General features: G+C 39.7%; 1 protein-coding gene across 1 annotated transcript in view; it reads right to left on the minus strand.

Moving 5' to 3' along the window:
- LOC124802525 (exportin-2) overlaps positions 1 to 21,264 on the minus strand; it is a 170,694-nt gene that overhangs the window by 122,804 nt on the left and 26,626 nt on the right. Inside the window, exons 3-5 of the mRNA XM_047263370.1 lie at positions 13,383 to 13,575; positions 7,035 to 7,180; positions 6,319 to 6,426 (exon numbers count right to left, since the gene is read on the minus strand). Of these exons, the coding sequence (XP_047119326.1) occupies positions 6,319 to 6,426; positions 7,035 to 7,180; positions 13,383 to 13,575 (447 nt within the window). The remainder of the gene's footprint in view (positions 1 to 6,318; positions 6,427 to 7,034; positions 7,181 to 13,382; positions 13,576 to 21,264) is intronic.

The raw sequence follows: 21,264 nt of genomic DNA on the forward strand, positions 1-21,264 counted from the left end.
GACAGTGGCACGTAAAGTGCCCTCCGCCACACACTGTTGCGTGGCTTGCAGAGTATAAATGTAGATGTAGATGTAAAGTACAGCGAAGTCATCATACAGAAAATGGAAGCCTCACAGAAGAAATAACTAGCTAACCTCATGACACAGTAGTTACCTCCCAAAATGAACCAAAACAGCCGAAGGAAACACATATTCTACGTATCTTTCCTTAACAACAGCAACATAATAATCACTGCAGAAGAAGAGGCACTACTCTGCAAAAGGTTAAAACACAGCATTCAAACTCCACTGGACCAAAAGAACCAAGAGAAGCTCATCAGCAGTGTCACGCAGATTTCAACTATCGCATGCAAGAAGCAAAATGACAAATTAGCAGCCTGCAACAAAATTAATAAAATTATTGAGAAGGACATTGCAAAACCATTCTCAGCCTACAAGAGAAGAAGCCCTCTTATGTACCATTGAGACTAAACTAAACATGAAAAATGAAATAATTGCAAGAGCTGACAAGTATAATACAACTGTTCTAATGATCAGAGCAACACACTTAGGAAAAACTTTCGACTTCTTCCAAGCCACTATATAACAGAAATACCTAAAGATCCAACACCCAGAATACAAAAAGACATTAAACACATTTCAAATAACACAAACTTCCTACTCACCATCCAAGAAGCTAGACACATTGTAACAATGAGCCCACAAGCACCTTAACTCAGATCACAACCAAAGATACACAAAAATGAGACCCCATCAGGCCAATCGTGAACAGTAGGAACAGCCCAACATTCAAACTCAATAAAATGCTCTTCAAAAATTGCTCTGTGCCAATAGAGCCCACACTACAGATAGTTAATACCAACCTACAAAAGCACAAAAAAATCCCTTTAACTCAGATTACTGAATGAATGGACCGGTTTGAATTAACACTTTCAGACAACTATTTCAAATTCAACAATAAACTCTACAAACAGATGGCCTAACAATGAGCTCAAACCTTTCCAGATTGTTAGCTGGAATATTTATAAACAATTTATAAGACAAAGTCCTGAATTCCAATCACCACCTCCTCAGGAACATCATCTACTACTAAGGGATGACACTATCATTTTAATCATTGGCACAAAAGATGACATCAGTGAACTGAACCACTGCTTCTCCTGTCACCCCACAGCCCACAACATTGCAGCATTCCAGTACATGATCAGTAGTGCTATCCAACCACCACTCTCCAAAGATACATGTGAACAAAAAACTGAAATAATAAAACAAACAGCTATCGAAAATGGCTATAACAGCTCCATAGTAGTCACCATAAAACATTCAATAGTGCAAAACAATCACATCACAAAAAACATAACGAAAACACCTTCTATACATTCCTATTTCTAGGTAATATTTCATATCAGATTGCCAATGTCCTCAAATGAAAAGGAATAAACATAAACTCTACCATAGACAACAAGATTCGACACAAGTTTTCTCACAACAGCAACGCACGAAACCCACTCCATCGTTTGGGTGTGTACAAAACTGAATGTTTGGACTATGACTGTTTCAACATAGGTCAGACAGGTACATCATTTGACATTAGAGCCAAAAAACACACATCAACACTAGAAAACAAAAAATATCTCACATCAGCAACAGACATCCACCTGCACGAACAAAACATCATGTTAACAACACAAATATCTGCATCTTACACATTCAACCTAAAGGCAAATAACTAGACATCCTTGAAACATTCTAAACATACAAACACCAAAGAAAACCATTTGAATCCATCTTAAATGACAAAAATGACAACATTTACAATAGCATCATTCTGTTTTCACCAACAGCCTATGTTATTAAATTTGCAATGCACACAAACACACACATCACCTGCCTTAATATTTCCCATAAATATGTAGTTGTGTTACCATGACATCCCCCAAATGTACAATGGACTGGGCTCATTTACAAAAATACCATCACACCAACAGCTTGTACCCCCTCTCAGTTTGAAACAATACGTAAGGCACAAACAATGCATTACCCCAACCTTTATAGTTATTACTTGTACCAGATATAATCTTCAGAATCCCCTGCTTTGGAAAGTTTGCTCTCATCCAATCACTCCTTCCACTCTCTTTCTCTTCTCTCTTTCTCTCCCTCCACCTCCAGCCATTCATCACTATCTCTGAATACCAACCAAAATTGTTGTATATGTATAATTTTACCACTGTTGCCAAGATAATTATTCTACTTAAAGTTTGCAAAATGTCACCTGATTATATAAATGAGTATGAAATTTAAGCTATATAAACTTGACAAAATCGGATTTATATATCACCTGAAATATTTATTCCCACATATATTCTTTGTACTTTGTGATAATATTTCTCTTTTGCTATATGCTTCTTGCACCTAATAGTTTCCAGATGCCATCTTTGATCACAAAATATGACAGTATGTGTTACAACAGTGAAAGGAACCTATGACTACTGGAGTTATTCTATTTTACTTATTTTTTCTGTTATATATAAGTGTAGTTTTTAGTATTTAAAAACATCTTCTGAAATAGTGTTTTATTTCTCCACTACACATAGCCCCAAGTTCCTCCAAAAATCTTAACACAATGCAAACATATGCCCTACTAAAAAATGTAAATCCACCTGATGGAGGTTCAAGACTTAGAAACGTATCGTGGAGATAAATAATCAGTGACTGGTCATAGTAAACTTGTTATTTTATTCAACACAAAATCAGTTAATAGTAATGCAGGAGGCGGTCTAAATCCAAATAAGAAAATAGGAACTGGATTAAGCTACTATGTATCGCATAGCAAAGGCATCATTATAGCCAAGATAGATGTGAAGCCAACATCCACCACCGTAGTACAAGTTGATATATGTATCAGATCCACAGATGGTAAGGAGATTGAAATAACAAATGATGAATGTGCAATGTACATGAGATGGACGAAATACCCTCAGACTTCAAGAAGAATGCAACAATGCCAGTTCCAAAGAATGCAGGTGCTGATGGGTGTGAATATTACCACACCATGAGATTAATGGGTCACACTTGGAAAATACTGTAACATCCAGCTTCTTGTAGCTGTATTGCACATTTGTGTTAGTAACGATGTCTTTGTCACCTAAAAGGTGTCATCTCACCATGTCCAATCTCAAAGGTAACTTAATGTTCACAACTGTTACAGCATGTATTTAAAGCAAACCTGATTTGTATCCTCATAATGACACTATTAGCACCACTCTTATGCACCTAGCGCAAAATTTTAAGAGTCATCATCCTTCAGATTTAGAAACACCCCTACCGACTTTCATTTATGTTGCACAACTCCTCCTTGGTGCTGCGATTTTTTTTTTCTGTCAGTTTGTTTAGAGATCTAAAAAATTTCAACGGATCAGCCCCTCCATGAGCCCATGTGGCGAAGATATCAATGTATCTAAACCAAACCTGTGGCTGAAGGCTTATGGATCCCAGGAAAGAACCCTCCAAGTGACCCATGAAAAGACTGGCACAAGAAGGAGCCATCCTGGTTCCCGTGACCGCTGATCTGTTTGAAGCATGCCTCTTAAAGGTAAAGTAGTTGTTGGAAAGCATAAAGCTGGTTATGGTAAGCACATTCTTTAAATTCAGTTTCACATGTCCTAGTCCAAATCTCATGCCACCTTCCTTGATGATGGTCTCATTCTCAGCAAGGTCAGCTTCTATTCACAATATACAATAAAACAACAGTAGTTACATCTTGACAGTTGGCATTATTTTCATGTCAAATGTTCCCTGCCATACAGCCTTGGCATTTGAGGCAACTATATTTATGAAATAGCAGTGCCTGTGTTATTAAGAAGTATGATGCAATGTTCCTTCGGACAGACAAACACGACTGAAGGAATAGGCACTGCAGCCATCACGAAATAGAGGAAATGTATTCACGATTATAAATATGAACCATCATTTGCTGTATATTAGAATAACGACAATGAAAATTTGTGCCGGACCATGACTTGAGCCCAGATTTCCCACTCTATGCAAGCGGCCACCTTAACTGCTCATGCTATCCATCCACATATCACAGCCACATCCCAAGTTCTATATTTTATCATTTATGTGTCACAGTATGCACTCGTGTTATGTGACACATGGATGACAATATATGGAAGTTTGGGTCTGGCCGTGATTTATGCATGGATAGCCAAAGCGGTTAGGGCGAACACTCAAATCAACTGGGAAATCGGGTTTGTGTCCCAGTCCAGCACAAAATTTTCATTATTGTCATTCCAATATACAGCTGATGATGATTCATATTCACAATTGGAAATAAATTTTCTGCACATGGATTTGTTCAGATGCATACATTTTACTACAATACATATCCATTCTCATCTCTGCCTTCACTGTACATAATTATCCTGCCAACCTAGTTCAAAAGCAGATTTCCCACACCATCGATTCAATCATTGTAGGAGTACACTTCTTGTCACTCAGTAATATCCTGGTCTTTAATGTATTATGCAGCTACTAAGATAGGCCTAAAACTTCCTAAAATTATGCCCTGAAATAAGGTCCAATCTGTCAGGTATTTTGTCCATCCCACCCACATCAGCTTTTAGTCAAGCCCCTACCAACCTCTTCAATATCTTGGTCAGAACCTATCCTCCTCCTGCACCCAATTCCCTTCTCTACGGCTCCTATCCCTGCGACCATCCTCACTTTAAGACTTGCCTGATGCACCCTCCTAATGGCTACTAGCACCTACACCAGCCCTGTAACAGGTAAAACATATACTATCAAAGGGAGAGCAAGCTGTGAAATGACATGTCATGTACCAGCTGTTACGTAATGTTATGTATTTGGCCTAATACGATGGTATGACTACCACCATGTTATAAGTTAGGACGAAACGGCACAGACATAGTGTATATTGCCAACACACAATATTCTGTTGCACAGTATGCTCTACAGCACGATAGTAATCACCTCAGTGCCTATTTCACCAAACGTGCTACCTGGCTTTTCCCCCCTGACAACAGTTCCCAGAACACCACATATGGGAACTGCCTTTAAAACACGATTGAGTCTCGTCACTCACCTGGTCTAGAGTTTCCTTAATTTCTGTGGTCTCAGCATTTCCTTTATTTTCAGTAACTATTCCTTCTCTTTGCCCTCTTTTATTTTTGTATATTTTTTTTATTTTCCAACCTGCCTAACCTGATTGTCCTCCTCACATGTCTGCCATGTATAATGCACTTAGCTTGCCACTCTTTTTGACTCTCTCATGATTGTTTTTCAGTAATCTATGTCTCGCTTATTACCCTACCTTCCACCTTTAAGTTTTGAGGTTTTCAAATCTTTTGTGGTGCACACACCAACAGTCAGCCTTTCCTTCTCATCCTATGTAGTAAGTCTCCTCTTACTTGGGATTCTGGCATAATTTTTTGTAACTATTCCCATTTCCCATAGCTTTAGCCATCCATTTCCCCCATCCCTCTTCCTTTCAGTACAACTGTTCTATCAGGAGAAGAAACCACTGGCTCTGAAACATCGAATTTCCTCTTAAGTGTTTTCTCTGCCCATTGTTTGGTGAGTACATTTTTTTATCTACTCATATTTTCAAAGATCTATTATTTTGTCCACCTTAAGGTGGACAAAATAATAGATTTTCCCCCCATAGATTCCCCCCCCCCCCCATCTTCTTTGCAAAAGAGGGAACATTCCACAGGCCTCATGAACAGTGGTTGTTGAAGTAAGACCAGAGCTCACTGGAAAATAGGACTTACTAACCTGAAAAGCTCTCAGTTCACGAACCTCTGGTTTGTCAAACCTGTACCCAGATACTGTTGCTACAGCTCCATGAAATGCAAGCCACGTAGCACCACCCAGGGCATGTGTAACTTTAGAATGTTAAAGTCAAAATAAGCAATACACACACAATATTGTCACAACGACTCTGTACATTTTGCATTACTGTACAACAGTTTTGTCTGCTCACTTAGAAAAACAATTGTGATAATGCTTACCCCTGACGTTCATAGAAATTAATTCCTAAGTCAGTGAGATCTCCAAATCTAAAACAGCCATTAAACTTAGCCTATAGACCATATTTACATAATAGGCAGTACACTCAAGGGGGTGATAAAAATCTCTCTCCAATAAAAACCTAATGGCACACAAAATTCGACAATTCCCAACACCATTTTGACCAGGATTTGTACATTAACCACGAGTTGCATATGTACCTCTGGGCTAAAATTAACATCTATCTGTATCCTAAACAAAACGTCTTAACCACAAAATGATACATACCTGGAAATTGAGAGAGTAGAAAACTTTACATATAATGACCAAGGAGCTGTAGATTACTTTCAAAGCTTCTGGATTGTTAGCATGCACAGTTCTTAGGTTCATTGTGGCCTTTAAAAAGACAACAAAGGGCAACGGTCATGAAACAGGTAACATAGTGAGCAACAGTAATTGTAAAGAGAGTAGAACAACAACTAAAAATATCTTCTTACATCCATATTTAAATTGGATTATGATGTGATACAGCTGGTATAATTTTTATTAAAAATGAAACTCCTCCAGCTGTACTTAAGATTTTATATTTATTCGCTACTAGTTTCAACATTGCGTCAAAGCCATCTTCAGGCCCGTACACTTTGATGAAATCAATTGTGTGTGGCTGAGTACTAGAAGTCCGTGATGAGACCAGTACGTGCTCCACATCGTGATGTAGAGCAATTACTGGTCTCACTGTGGACTTCTAGTACTCAGCCACACACAATTGATTTCATCAAAGTGTACAGGCCTGAAGATAGCGTTGATGCAACGTCGAAACCAGTAGTCAATAAATATAAAATGTGAAGTACATCTGGAGGAGTTTCATTTTTAATAAAAACTAAAAATGTGTCACACTGTGAAAAGATGAATCCCATCTTTTCCAAAGCACAAATGATCTAGCACATAATACAATCACTGGCAAGTGTTAATATATATTTTATAATGTAGAAAAAGGTACCTACCACAAAAAGCTTTGTAAGCGGCTCAGCGAAATTGTCTAGGACTTCTTTGATTTCTGTCCATAGTTCCTGCGATTTAAATTCATGTCTGTATCGTTTGAACAATGAATGAGCTGTATGAAGGACACCATTGATGACATGGAAATCTCCTGAAACAAAAAAGTGAGCCATTTCAATGTAAATTCTAAAGCCCTCTCAAATTAAGAGATACACATTGTCAGTTGTCATGTGTAGTCAGTAAAGAGAAGAAGATATTTTCTATTATCAATATAGTGTTTGAAATTGCAGTAACCTAAAGATAAGAGTGGACAAGAATGGTACACATTTGTAACAGCCATTCAAACACAAGAATAATTGATTTTTAATTAAATTATACTGCATGTAAAAAACATATTACATGAAGCAGAATAATGTGAGGAAAAACGAGTTGAGTGGATACAAGGAAGACTGGGACAATGGAAGAAATGAGCCCACAGCCAAGACTAACTTGACCTCATAAAAAGGGAAGACACAAAATAGCACTACGAGAGAGAGAGAGAGAGAGAGAGAGAGAGAGAGAGAGAGAGAGAGAGAGGGGGGGGGGGGGTGGGGAGCAGTATTAGGGTGGGATGAGAAACGTCACACTGAGGAGCGGTTATTCAAAAGAATTGCACACCACATTCTTTTCTGTCTGTATGAAACATAACAACTCCGTTTCAAAGCTTTCATGAAGCAAATCCATGATGAATCGTCCAACTGTTTCTTCGCCCTTATATATTATTCCAACCAGAGAAACAATAAGGACTTTACAACTTTGGAATGATTTAGAAATTTACTGAGATAACTTACAGAATCAGTAGATGTGTCATTTTGCAGCAAACAGGCTCAAGTCTGATTCACATAGTGCACCAGTACCCCACCACCACGAGCACCAGCATAGTGCGCTTAAAATGTGTTACTCTCCCTGGTGCGGAGTGTGATGTCACTGATATTGTGTATCTGGATATGCTTGAATTCTTTTTTAATTCCACAGATTGATGAAGATGACAGAGCTGGGATGGTTAATCACCAACAAGACGATGCACCACTTCATTTCCTCTCGGAAGTTCGAGCTTTCCTCAATAATCGCTTCCCAGGTCGGTGCACTGGCCATGAAAGGCTAATCACATGGGCACCTCGCTCCCCGGACTTGACACCACTGGATTTATTTCTTTGGGTTTTCATTAAAGAGAGAGAAAGAAAGAAATAGAGAGAGAGAGAGAGAGAGAGAGAGAGAGAGAGAGAGAGAGAGAGAGAGAGGGTGGGTGTGGGTGTGCGCATTTTTTCCTCCCCTCCCAAACCATTTAGCCGTCCTGAAAAATCCAATCTACACTGCTGTTGCACAACTTATGCCCAATTTGTTATAACAAGTGTAGGGAAAAAATTGATTACCAGTAGGATGTTTGCTGCACCACAAACGGTTGTCACATGAAATCAAAATGACACTTGTCACTCTTGTGTGAAACTTGCGGTTGTTTGTTACAAAATGACACATCTGCCAGTTCTGTAAGTTACCTCAATAAATTTCTATATCATTCCAAAGTTGTTAAGTCCTTTCTGACTCACCCTGTACTTGACATCACACTTGTTATGTGACACGGATCCTAAACACTTGAGTAGTATTCTAGGATGGGATCCACCAGTGTTTTGTAAGCAATTGCATTTTACCAGCATCCTACTGATGAAAAACAGTTTGCCACCTGCTTCACCCACAATTAAGGCTATGAGATCATTCCATTTCATAACCACACTAATGATTACACCAAAGTATTTATAGGAGTTGACTGATTCCAATACTGACTCACTGATATTACGGTCATAGGATACAACATTTTTGTTTTAAAATGTAGTATCCCATCCCATGACCACATTTTTTTTTTTTTTTTTTTTTTTTTAATGTAGTATCCCATGACCCCAATATCAATGACTTGCCAATTTTTATATTACTTTGAAATCTTATCAAGATATGAATGGATATTTGTGCAGTTTTTTTGGTTAGTACTTCCTTGCAGACACCAGTATTGCCAGCAAGAAGTCTGAGGTTACCATTTATGTTGTCTGTCAGGTTATTAGGAAACAACACGGACAGCAAAGGTTCCAAAACACTTCCCTGGGACATGACAAGACGTTCCTTCTACGTCTGTCAATGACTCTTTATCCAAGACAACATGCTCTCTGTTGAGAAATTCTCAATTTATTATCTGGGTTAACCAATCAACTTGTAAACACACAAAAATCTCCAAATGTTTTGGGAGAGGCCCAGGTGACACACAGAACTTTTACAACATTTAAATGTGTGTCCCACTGTTCAAAAAATGAGTAGTACACTTGGTTATCTGATGAAATCACCTAAATACTAGTTTACTTGAACCCATAAAAATGTTTGTATAAGAAAAATTGGGCTGAATCACAAAAGCAAACTTGTCAAAATATCAGAATAGAGAATAACAGACAGTATGTGGCGAGGAGAGGTTGGGGGGGGGGGGGGGGGGGGGGGGAGCCTTGTGGTACTGCTATACACTGCTTCTTTGGCAGCAGTTTTTAAATACAGATATATTTGATGGACAAGGGAGTTATACCATCGGTCTATTGGCCTTTTTGTACCTATGCAGGGATCAACAAAATCTGGGGCTGTGACTCAGTTTCAAGAACCCTTCCCCTCACCCTTATAACATCAAAAAGTGAAATTACAGATTTTTAGTCAGCATTTCAGTCATTTTCATTCCAGTACTTTTACACCCTACATGTGACTAAATATATCATTTTTAATTAACTGCACTGCTACACTCCGTGGCGTGGAGAGTAACTTTCCTATGTCATCATTTGACCAAAGTGGATTTTTCCCATCATTTGCACAAATTTATATATAGTTCATGTACTACATCACATTAAATTCATAGTCCCTCCACAATTTCATCATCAAAGCTGAAGGTCTGCTGGTAGATACACACTTAATAACCAGTCTGTTTCTTTTCACTCTTGCGAGCACAAATAACTATCCATTTTTATAACATTTCTTTCAACCCAAGAAAGAAGGGATGGTAAAAATAGTGATTATAAAGTATCCGCTGCAGGCTGTCAAGTGAAGGAGGCCCAGGTATACAAGGAATTCCATATTATTTTAGTATAGGTAACACAATTTTCCTATGTTGACATCAGTTTGAATGCAGTCACTAACAAAATAAATCATCCTGTTATAGCACAGACAGTACTTGAGGTAGAAGGTCTATTAATAGCCAAAAAAAAAGTTGTAAATTGAAGTCTTCACACTCTAGATACCAAAACAAGTCTTGAAGGGACTTGTCAAAGTCACAGTTCACAACAGTAAATTTACCATGTTTGGCGAAGCCGACTATAAAGGCGAACACAGAATTATTACAAGTCCATCAGTCGGTCGCTAACCGAGGGCACGTCTTCTTCTGGAAAGACAGCGGCCTAAGTCTTCTTCTGGAAAGACAGCAATGGACGGTCCAGAATGCAGTGTCTGACATGAGCAGCAGTGACAGTAACAGTGTCTCCCTTGTGAGCTCCTGATGGATGAAATGTGACTACATTTGGCACCTGGTCCAGAAAGCTCTCTTTGAGTGAACTGACTTCTCAGGGCCCGAGTGCTAGCCTAAGTACAGCCCCACCTGCTAGAATACAAGTTCTCCTGCTTTCTGTCGCATGGTCAGTATAAGAAAATGTTGTGTGTGGCCAACAACCTCCAATGGCATTCAGATGGCTGTCTGGTGGCCACGGCAGCCTTTGGGAGTCGTTTGCTAAGAATCCAGCTGCCCAAGGAACTTGATGTAATATGTGATGCTGGCAGAGTAGGCATAATCCCACAATACAATAAATTTCTTCCTCAACCTAATTCAGTCAGAGGGTACAGTTGCTGGCCAAAGTTGCTAATAAGAGTACTGTGGGCAAGGATGCTTAGGATCTATTGCTAGTAAGCTGACAGTGAGTTCAGTTTTGAGTAGCTGATGGCAGGCTCGTTTTACACAACTCATCACAGTTGAGAAAAATGACACAACGTCACAAATGCCAAAACTGAGAACCATCTACACTGTTTCAAGTTTCTACCTTTATCTATGGGTGTTTCTTCGAACATACAGCAAAGCCCAAGGCTGTGTTACAGTGGTACATTAGTAACTAATTTCAGTAACTCCCAAGGAAGCGAGTGTTTGTCAGTCTTGCAGTAGTTAATGACACAGTTGTTAACATTCAATCTTGCATTCCCGTCACACTTCAAGAGGTACAAAACATATATATAATGTAATTGGATAGATAACAAATAGATAGATGGATTGGATAGATAACAAATCTACTCACCAAGTGGCGACAGAACACACGCATAAAAGAGGATTGTCATCAGGCAACCTTTCAGAGCCAGTGGCTCCTCCTTCAGGCAGAGCAGTTGAAGGGGAAGGAAGAAGGGTGAAGGAAAATGACTGGAAAGGTCTAGAAAAACGAGTAGATTTTGGGAAAGTCACCCATAACCACAGGTCAGGGGAGACTTATCACATGGGATGTGAAGGAAAGACTGATTGTTTGGGACTCTGCTGCCCAACAATCAGTCTTTCCTTGGGCAGCAGAGTCCCCAACAATCAGTCTTTCCTTCTCATCTCATGCGTAAGTCTCCCCCGACCCACACTTCTGGGTGAATTTCCTGAAATTTACCTTTTCCTAGACCTCTCCATTCCTTTTCCTTCACCCCTCTTCCCTCCCCTTCAACCGCTATGCCTGAAGAAGGAGCCACTGGCTCCTAAAGCTTGCCTAATTACAATATTCTTTTATATGTGTGTTCTGCCGTTGCTTGGTAAGTAGATTTTTTATCTATCGAGTTAAATTATTTTGTCAAAACCTGATTGTTTTCATTGGTATATTAAAACACATATATAGTACCCTTGCTAATGTTCTTAACTTTTAGCCAGTTGTTATAGTGGTGTGCACTTAAGGAGACTACTGGGAGCGGAGGTTGCCTGGTGGGAAGGAACAGTGTACAAAGTGACACTTCAGTCATTAGAGTTACTCTGCCACATCATCTTGTAGCAAGCACTTTAGGGTGCACATAGAACATTTAGCACTGTTTAGCATGTCAGTTTAGGTATGACAAGGTTATTTACCCACTAGAGTGTTCGTGCCAGGTGGTATAAAGCAAACACAGCACATATTACGCTAAGAAATGACAGTGATAGTTTTCCCAAGCAATATAAATTCTGCTAGGGAGAGTCAGAAGCAGAAACACTGGCCCAGTACAGCATTCATCCCGGCATTGCCAGTTACCAGAGTAGCTGACAACCGAAGTGTTAGGCATAGGACAGAGACAGAGAGAAAACTGCCAACACTCCAAAGTATTCTCTGGCTCTGAACACATCATGATCACACTGCTGCCTTCTTACGAGCACACCACTAGACTTGTTTCCAAGCTTTGTATCTGCTTACAAACTTAAATCAGATGTCAAATGTCACACTACAGAAGAAAGCAATAAAAGCAACATGATTTTTTATTTAAAAATAAAGTTCTGCCAATGGTAAATTTCATGACTGCACCCAAGTTCAGCAAAAAAGGATACACTGCATCCACTTTGAACAGTGATGCTATCAATAAGGCAAACATTCATTTGCACTCCATAACACATATGGTGACTTGGACATCACACAAGTGCATATGTTTTAGTTGTCAGAGTATAAGGACCCCACGGGAATATGGGGGTTTTGGGAGGAGGAGGGAATATTAAAAACTTGAAGATAATAGACTTGAGAGAGAAAAATTGCAGTTTTCAATGGGGACACAAGCATAACTACGGAACTCACGATGAATTTTAAAAACTAGATTATCATCACTTCACAATTGTTAACTTTGCTAACTACTCACAACTAAACTTATCACCTTCCAACCTAATCTACATGTCTGGCTACCCTACAAATCAGTCCACTGCCACAATCGTCATCTGAAAAATTAGGCTGCTGTTAGGACACATTTGTTGGCTTCACCAACTCTCAACCAAACTTACACATTTCAACTCAGGCCTCGGGCTTGCAGTGTCATGAGCTTTACTACCAATTTCATAATTTCAAAAGATGAAGATGAATGGCATTACATTTACTAAATGCCTAAACATTAACACAGTCATCTACAAAAGTGCTGACAACACATATCAGATTTTCTTTGGGTAGCAGCAGCAGCAGCAGTAAGACATACAAATTTACATGTGTAATTTGAAAAATCCTTTTATGGACCAGCACCTTAAGCAGAATGAAGTCTGTTGCTTAACTTAACAAATTCAAAATAATTTTGACTTTGTGTTTATGATTCTGTTGAATCAACTTGGAGAATAAACATACCTGTGTCAAACTTCTCAACCATTTGCGAGATTAGATTGGGCCACTTGTTTGGAAAATCATGACGTCCAATAATAGATATTGCATCACTTAACTGCTTCTGTATCGCTTCTGGTGAATGTAGCATGAGATTCACTATTAACTGTTTAACAGCATCCCTGTCTTGGGCATGGATTCGGTCCGCTGCATCTTCACTCTGCAATGTGCAAAATACAAAGTTCATATGTTGTCAGCACCTGTCGAAAGAGGCCCTTCCTCTATCAACTAACTATTGAAGGCCAAGATAACACTGGAGAAAAATAAAGGCATGTATTCACAACAGCTAATACTACTTTTGACTAAATAGGGGTGGTACGCCAAGTGGGAGCCAGATTAATGGTTATCACATGCATAATTTCATAAGAAAATCTTTACAAAAGAGTTTTTACTTTATGTTGTCACTGTAATGCAGAAATGGACTGATTCTCCAACCTCACTTGAAATGGCTAAGCTCTCCCACCACTCTTACATCAGTCATCCACATATCCCTGTGTCATTATTTTAGCCTCCTCCCCGTATCATTCACATTTTAAAAGAACATTTTACATTGTCTGACCAAACCTGCAGTATCTTAAAGCTATAAGATTGCATGATTTTGGGAATTTGAAGGAGGTTTGGAGAAAGTGGGTAGCAATTTTATGTAAGATTGTATTTTACTCTCTTTTTTTAATATTTTGCACATTTCAAGCATATTTGTTTCTACTTATTTTATTAACCCTTCTAGTGACTCAGGTAAATTTTACCTACCACTGCTCTTTAATGCTGTTTATTACTTTATTTACAACAAATAATCGATTTTATTGGTATTCCATTTCATACATCTATAAAGTATTAATACCAAACAGTAGAAACTCCAGGTAGGAATACCGACAATACAGGAAAAGACAGAGTGTTACATATTATAAAGAAAGCACGTTAAGTTACAGACAGGCATAATTAAAAGACACTTACATAAAGCTTTCAGCTACAGCCTTCATCAGTAAAAGAGAGGCACACACCATTCATACACACAAACAAGCATGCCTCATGCACACATTACCACCAACTCCAGCATCTCAGGCTGGGATGTCCACATTCTGTGTATGAATGGTGTGTGCCTTTCTTTTACTAACTGTGATTCACTGATATCAAAGGACACTACATTATTCTGTTTTGTGAAATGCACAATTTTACACTTCCAAACATTTAATGCAAGTTGCCAATCTTTGCACCAGTTTGAAATCTTAACAAGTCTGACTGACTATTTATGCAGTCTTTTGGACAGTACTTCATTACAGATAAATGCATTATTTGCAAAAAGTCTGAGGTTACAATTAATATTGTCTGCAAGGCCGTTAAAATACAACATGAACAGAAAGGGTCCCAAAACACTTCCCTGGGGCACATCTGAAGTTACTTCTACATCTCATGATGACTCCGTTCAAGATAACCCACTGTGCCCTCAATCCAGTCACAAATGTCAATGACACACCATATGCTTGTACTTTTGACAATAAGCATAGATGTGATACTGAGTCAAATGTTTTACACTTCTTCCTTCCAGATACAGGTTCTAAGTGAAATAAATTATCTATCCAGCACTCTCTATACAGTGTAGAAATTTTTTAGGGAAATTCAAAAGACAACCTGTAGAGAATGTTGATGACTTTTTGTATGGTCCCTCTTGTCTATTCACAAAACCAAATTATCTTCACACACACTTATGTTCTGCTACAGTAGAAGACCCCAATCACATTGTGAACAAGGGTGAGTAGGTGCAAGATTAATATGAAAAAGTGGGGTATCAGTGGTGATGAACTTTACCATACCTCCTTAAAACCTCTGGCCCCTCACAAGGAGTAACACCTCAATCCTTAGAACCTCTTGCCCCACTGAAACGATGCAATTCCCACCTTTTCCTTCTTCCTAACATCCACAAATCCAACCATGCTGGCCATCCCAAAGTTACAGGCTTCAAAGCATTTACTGAAGTTTTGTCTGCCTCAGTTAATCAGCACCTGCACCCTATAGCACAAAGCCTCCCCCTCCGATACTGAAGACACCTACCATTTCTAAGATTGTCTGAAACCTGTGTCCTCCCCATTCCCCCCCTCAAACCTCACTTGCCTACATTGATGCCACTACCCTCCATGCCAATGTTCCCCATGTCAACAGTCTGTCTCCTGCTGAACATCACCTCAACCAGCACCCACCTGATTCCAAACCTATGACATCCTTCCTGCTCACCTTGATTAATATTGTCGCAGAAGAAGCTGAGTAGCACTGTGGTGTAGTGGGTATGATAGTAAACTGATGCATCGAGGGTCGTGAGTTCAAAACTCACCTGGACTGTACAATTTTAATTCCTATATGCAGATCGAGTACATTCTAGAAGTATCCACAAATGTCAAGAATCATCGTACTGGACTGTTCTGTAGCTGTATATATACTGTATGTGTTCTGGCCGGAGGCAGTTCGCTCCACGCTCTTGTATGTGCAAGAGCTGAATAAACCTTCGTTAAGTGAAGTTAGTGTTCATCATTCACCTAATTACTCCTTCTTCTACATGACATTATTCAGGTGGAGGCACTGGGTATTGGAACTTGTGATAGCACACATTATCGACGACACAGTGGCTCCCATCAGGCCACAACAGAGCCGCTGTTTACGTGGCGAGAAACCCGAGTTCGAGCCATATTCAACAGATCACAATCTATTGGAGACAGAAGAAGAAGAGGGCGTTATGATGACAGCAACTGTGTGCCACCACATGAGACAGCCTTCCGGGTTCTCGGGTGACGATGGCCAAGATCCAAACAAGTGGCTGAAGGTTTATGAGTGTATAGCCAAATTTAACAAATGGGATGACACCATTGTGTTTGGCTAATGTATTTTTCTACTTGGAGGGCACTGCCAAGCAATGGTATGAGAACAACGAGGAAAAGTTCACAAGCTAGGAAGTATTCCAGGCGGAACTGCAAAGTATTTCAGCGACACATAATGACAGAAGTGCAAAGGCCAAGATAAATTAAAGTGCAGGCACAGGGTCCAGGAGAGACTACAGCATTGTACATTCTAGACACCTTTGAGCTGTGTAAAATAGTGGATCCTAGAATGAAAGAGGAAGATAAGGTAGCACATCTCTTGAAGGGTGTTGCTGAGGACATGTATGAAGCCCTACTCCTGAAGGAGACTTCGACAGCAGACAACTTCATAAAATGGCACCAGTATACTGAGACAATGCATCAAAAAAGAATTACATGCAAGAAGTTTGAACGGCTTCCAAACATCATATCAATGACTGTGATGGAGGAAGGAACTGATTTTGCAGTGTTCTTCATCAGATAGTGAGTGAGGAAGTTCAGAAGGCACTTGGATTGCACGGTGAGCAAAAAACCGAGACACTTCAAGAGGTCATAAGGTAGGAAGTGGAACAGACGTTGAACCCAATTTCTCGTCCTTTATTCCCCTTTAAAACGGTGACCCAGGCGAAGTTATGTCCCTACAATGACGCATGAGGAACCTGTTTGGGCACCAAGGAAGACTGATGTCTGGAGGACCCAGGATAACCAATGAGTATGTTTCCACTGCGGACGAACAGGACATGTGGTGCGCTATTGTCAAGAAAGGTGGCGGATATTTGATGACGCCCGCACCAGAAGACAGCAGATCGACCTTAGCCAACGCCAACTTCAGGATTGCGAAGATGAACAAGAAGGTGTGGGTGCAGGACAACGTAGGTGAACATTGCCACAAGCTAGCCGCTGGAGAGGATGCTCCCCAACATGCCAATCAAGATCTCCATCACCATTTAGAAGCTTCAGCCGATCACCTAGCCGCCGCAATCTGTAAAACTAAAGGGTGCGACCTTCCTTGAAGGTGAGGCCGCCGAAAAGAAAAATCCTCCGCCATCAATCACTATAAAAATGATAGGAAACTACATCGATATCCTCATGGATGGCCAACCAGCCCAAGCTCTTGTGGACTCTGGAGCATCATATTCTGTTGTTTCGGAGAAGTACCGTCGCTATTTGCAGAAATCCGTATTCGTTGACAACAAAATATCTCTACTGAAGGTGGCTAATGGGAAATACATAAAATCTACAGGAAGATGTGTCATTCGTGTGGGTATAAGTGGCCATACACAGCCCTTAGAATTCATCATCTTACAAGAGTGTAGTCATAACGTCATTCTTGGATGGGACTTTTTGAAAGCTTCTCAGGCAATTATAGATGGTGGTCACTCGAAGATTATGCTAGATGAGATGAGATACTGTGGACAGGAAGATGCGCATCCGAGTGTGTGGAGACTGTGTGTGCTGGATGAAGTGATCATTCCTGCAGTCAGCTCTACAAAAGTAACTATCATATGTCATGCCATGCATCAACCCACGGATCTTGTAGTAGAATGTAAGAGAAGCATACCACTGGAGAATAACTTGGTCATCCCAGCCTCTGTCATCTCATTTACGAACAGATTCGATGAATTGTGAATATTTAACTGTCGCCAAGAACCGCAGATCCTTCCAAGACGCATGTACGTAGCAAACGCTGAGCCATTAATTGCCGAACAGCTGAGCATCATAGAAACCTCCCACGTCGAGTCTGTGGGCGAAATTGGCACTACCACTACAAGGCAAGAACTTCGAGTTCTACTATCACCAGCTCTCACTAAGGAACAACAGAAGAAACTACTTGCCATTCTTCAAGAGTTCTCTGAATGCTTCAATCCACAGGTGAAGAGCAAATTAGACTCATCAAAGGTGAAGCACCGGATCAGCACTGGAGACTATCAACCAATAAGCCAGACAGCATACCGTGTGTCAGCAACAGACCGTCGAATAATTTGTGATGTGGTAGAGAAAATTATGAAGAATGACATCATTCGACCTTCGCAGAGCCCATGGCCGTCGCCACTAGTTCTCACCAGGAAGAAGGATGGCAGTTGGCACTTTTGTGTTGATTACAGGAAACTTAATAAGATAACTAAAAGGCATGTTTACCCCCTTCCACTAATTGACGATACACTAGACTGTCTATAGGGCACTAATTTTTTCTCAACCATGGACGTGTACTCGGGATACTGGCAAATCGAAGTAGATGAGCTGATCATGAAAAAACTGCAATCACCACCCCTGAGGGCCTGTATGAGTTTAAGGTAATGCTGTTTGGTTTGTGTAATGCACCAGCAACTTTTGAATGGATGATGGATAATCTTCTACGTCACCTGATGTGTCTTTGCTATTTAGATGACATTACAGAGTTCTCGGACACATCTGATGAACACGCAAAAAGATTGAGGGCCATTCTAAAGTGTTTCCAACAAGGCGGTCTGAAACTTAATCCAAGAAACTGTCTCTTTGGAGAAAAAGAAATCAAAATACTTGGACACCTTGTTTCAAATGAAGGTGTGTGGCCAGACCCGAAAAGGTAAGACCTATAACTGAATTTCCTATTCCTAAAAGTGTTAGAGATGTGAGAAGCTTCCAAGAATTAAGTTCTTATTCTCATCGTTTTATCAAAGACTTTTGTATCAAAGCCAGACCACTCCAAGAGTTGTTAAAAGCTGATGCTAAATTTATCTGGGGTGGTGCTCAACAAGATTCTTTCGATGTGCTGTGAAAAGCTCTAATGACTGACCCTGTACTTGGTCTGTATGATGAGAGAGCACCTACAAAACTACACACAGATGCCAGTGGGCATGGGATCAGTGCTGTTCTGGTGCAAATTTCGGATGGAAAAGAGAAGGTTATAGCCTATGCTTCTAGTACACTTACAAAAGCCGAGAGAAACTACTCAACTACAGAAAGAGAATGTCCTGTTGTGATCTGGACCATGTGCAAATTTCGACAGTATCTCTATGGAAGGCCATTCACAGTTGTTACAAACCATCATTCACTTTGTAGGTTGACAGGTCTTAAGGATCCAACAGGACAAGCCAGGTGGGCACTACGTCTTCAAGAGTATGGCAATACCACAGTGTACACACACACACACACACACACACACACACACACACTACCATGTATAACTCAGCTCAGCTTTCAGCTCTTATTAATTCTTCCATGAGATTTTGTCAGTAATCTCATTTTGCTTATTGTCCTGTCTTCCACCTTTAAGTTTTGAGGTTTTCAAATCATATCCAATGCCGTCCTCAGCAATCAGTCCTTCCTTCTCATCCCGTCCAGGAAGTCTCCCCTGACCCAAGGTTCTGAGTGACTTTCCCGCAACTTTCCCCACTTTCTAAACCTCGCCATTTCTTTTCTTTCCCCCCATCTTCCTTCCCCTTCAACCCTTCTGCCAGAATGAGGAGGCAGTGGTTCTAAAAGCTTGCACATTTCCTTAACTTTCATGTGTGTTTCCAGCTACTGCTGCTTGGCAAGTATATTTTTCACCTATCTACTTACATTACAGTTTCGAAAAGTGTTTATTTTTGCTGATATATTAATTCTTCTAAGTACAGTCATTTATGCTTCGTTATGACCAATACAACTACACTGTACCCCATAGATTGCCCACATTGTGTCATTCTACAAAAGCCAACCAGTACCCTTAAATAGTAGTAGGGATCCCTTTACTAGATCCCTGTTAACCACAATTTCTTCAGGAATTAATGATACAGCTATTTTGCACCTTTTGCTCTCCAATGCTTCGCATCAGAATATTAAATGTGGTGTGGTCTCATCCCCTGTACCACACAGCCCTCATTTAAGGGCTTCTTCCTCCAGGGCCTTCATCTGCACGTATTCACTGAAGTTCCATTGGCCAGTGATTAGACCTACCACGAGTTTAAATCCTCCACATGTTCAGGCCCAGGACTGCACAACTTCTCTTAAAACATGTTTGCACCATCATGTTTTTGTTTTTAGATTTTAGTCCAATGTTCTACATGTTGTATCCTGATCCAGCTATATAGTTAAGATTTTACCATTGCCTTAATAATTTCATTGCCAGGGCTGATACAGTTTTCACAGCTGCTTGGCTGTCTGAATAAATGTACGTACAATCTTTGTAACACATGTATAGATTCTTTTCTAAGAATACTCTGACAGTGAATACTGTGGATAGCTTCCCTAGACAGACTGCACTCTCCAGTTGAGGCTGCATCTGTTTCATCTTATATAGCCTAAGCATACAGCCTAAGAGGAACACAGTGGCCATCTTGTAAACAGATTTATAATATAACAAACTTTTGTTTTTTTAAATTGTAGCCCAGGCTTACAAGCAGTTTTTCTTCCTGTCCAACACTCACAAATTGAGCAAGGTCAAGAAGCTAAAAAAAATGACATTACATGTCATGGACCATACAGCAACTTGCAACTGTGTAAACAGATGTAAACTTTAAAATTGACCTGTGGAACAGTAATATTAAATTAATGTGAGCAATTATATATTTGCAATCTTTATTTTATTTGATACAAAAATTGAGAATGAAATCGATCTTGATGTTTTAATAGTATTCTGTAAATACTGCATGATCCAACACTAATATACTTTATGTGCACTGTAAGACGACTCTTGTATAAATATGCCAGGATAGCATACGCACCAATCTTGTTCCCAATACCCACTACAGAGAAAGAATTGCAGTTATATTTGGGGATAGCTAATTACTATAGAATATTTATTCCAAAATTTGTTGAAATCACAAATCCATCCACACAATTGCTAGAAAAGAAGTGAAATTTCAGTTGTATCCAGATGGTGAAAAAGCATTTGTAAAACTCAAAGATTGGTTGACCATTGGTCCAGCTCTCACTTTTGCAGACCACCAAAAGCAATTTATACTCTTATGTGACATTAGCAATATGTACTAGGGTGCATCTTAAGCAGGAAGTTTTTTTTTTTTTTTTTTTTTATCATTCTT

Source organism: Schistocerca piceifrons, chromosome 6 (genome assembly GCF_021461385.2).
Source record: "Schistocerca piceifrons isolate TAMUIC-IGC-003096 chromosome 6, iqSchPice1.1, whole genome shotgun sequence".
NCBI classification, from domain to species: domain Eukaryota; kingdom Metazoa; phylum Arthropoda; class Insecta; order Orthoptera; family Acrididae; genus Schistocerca; species Schistocerca piceifrons.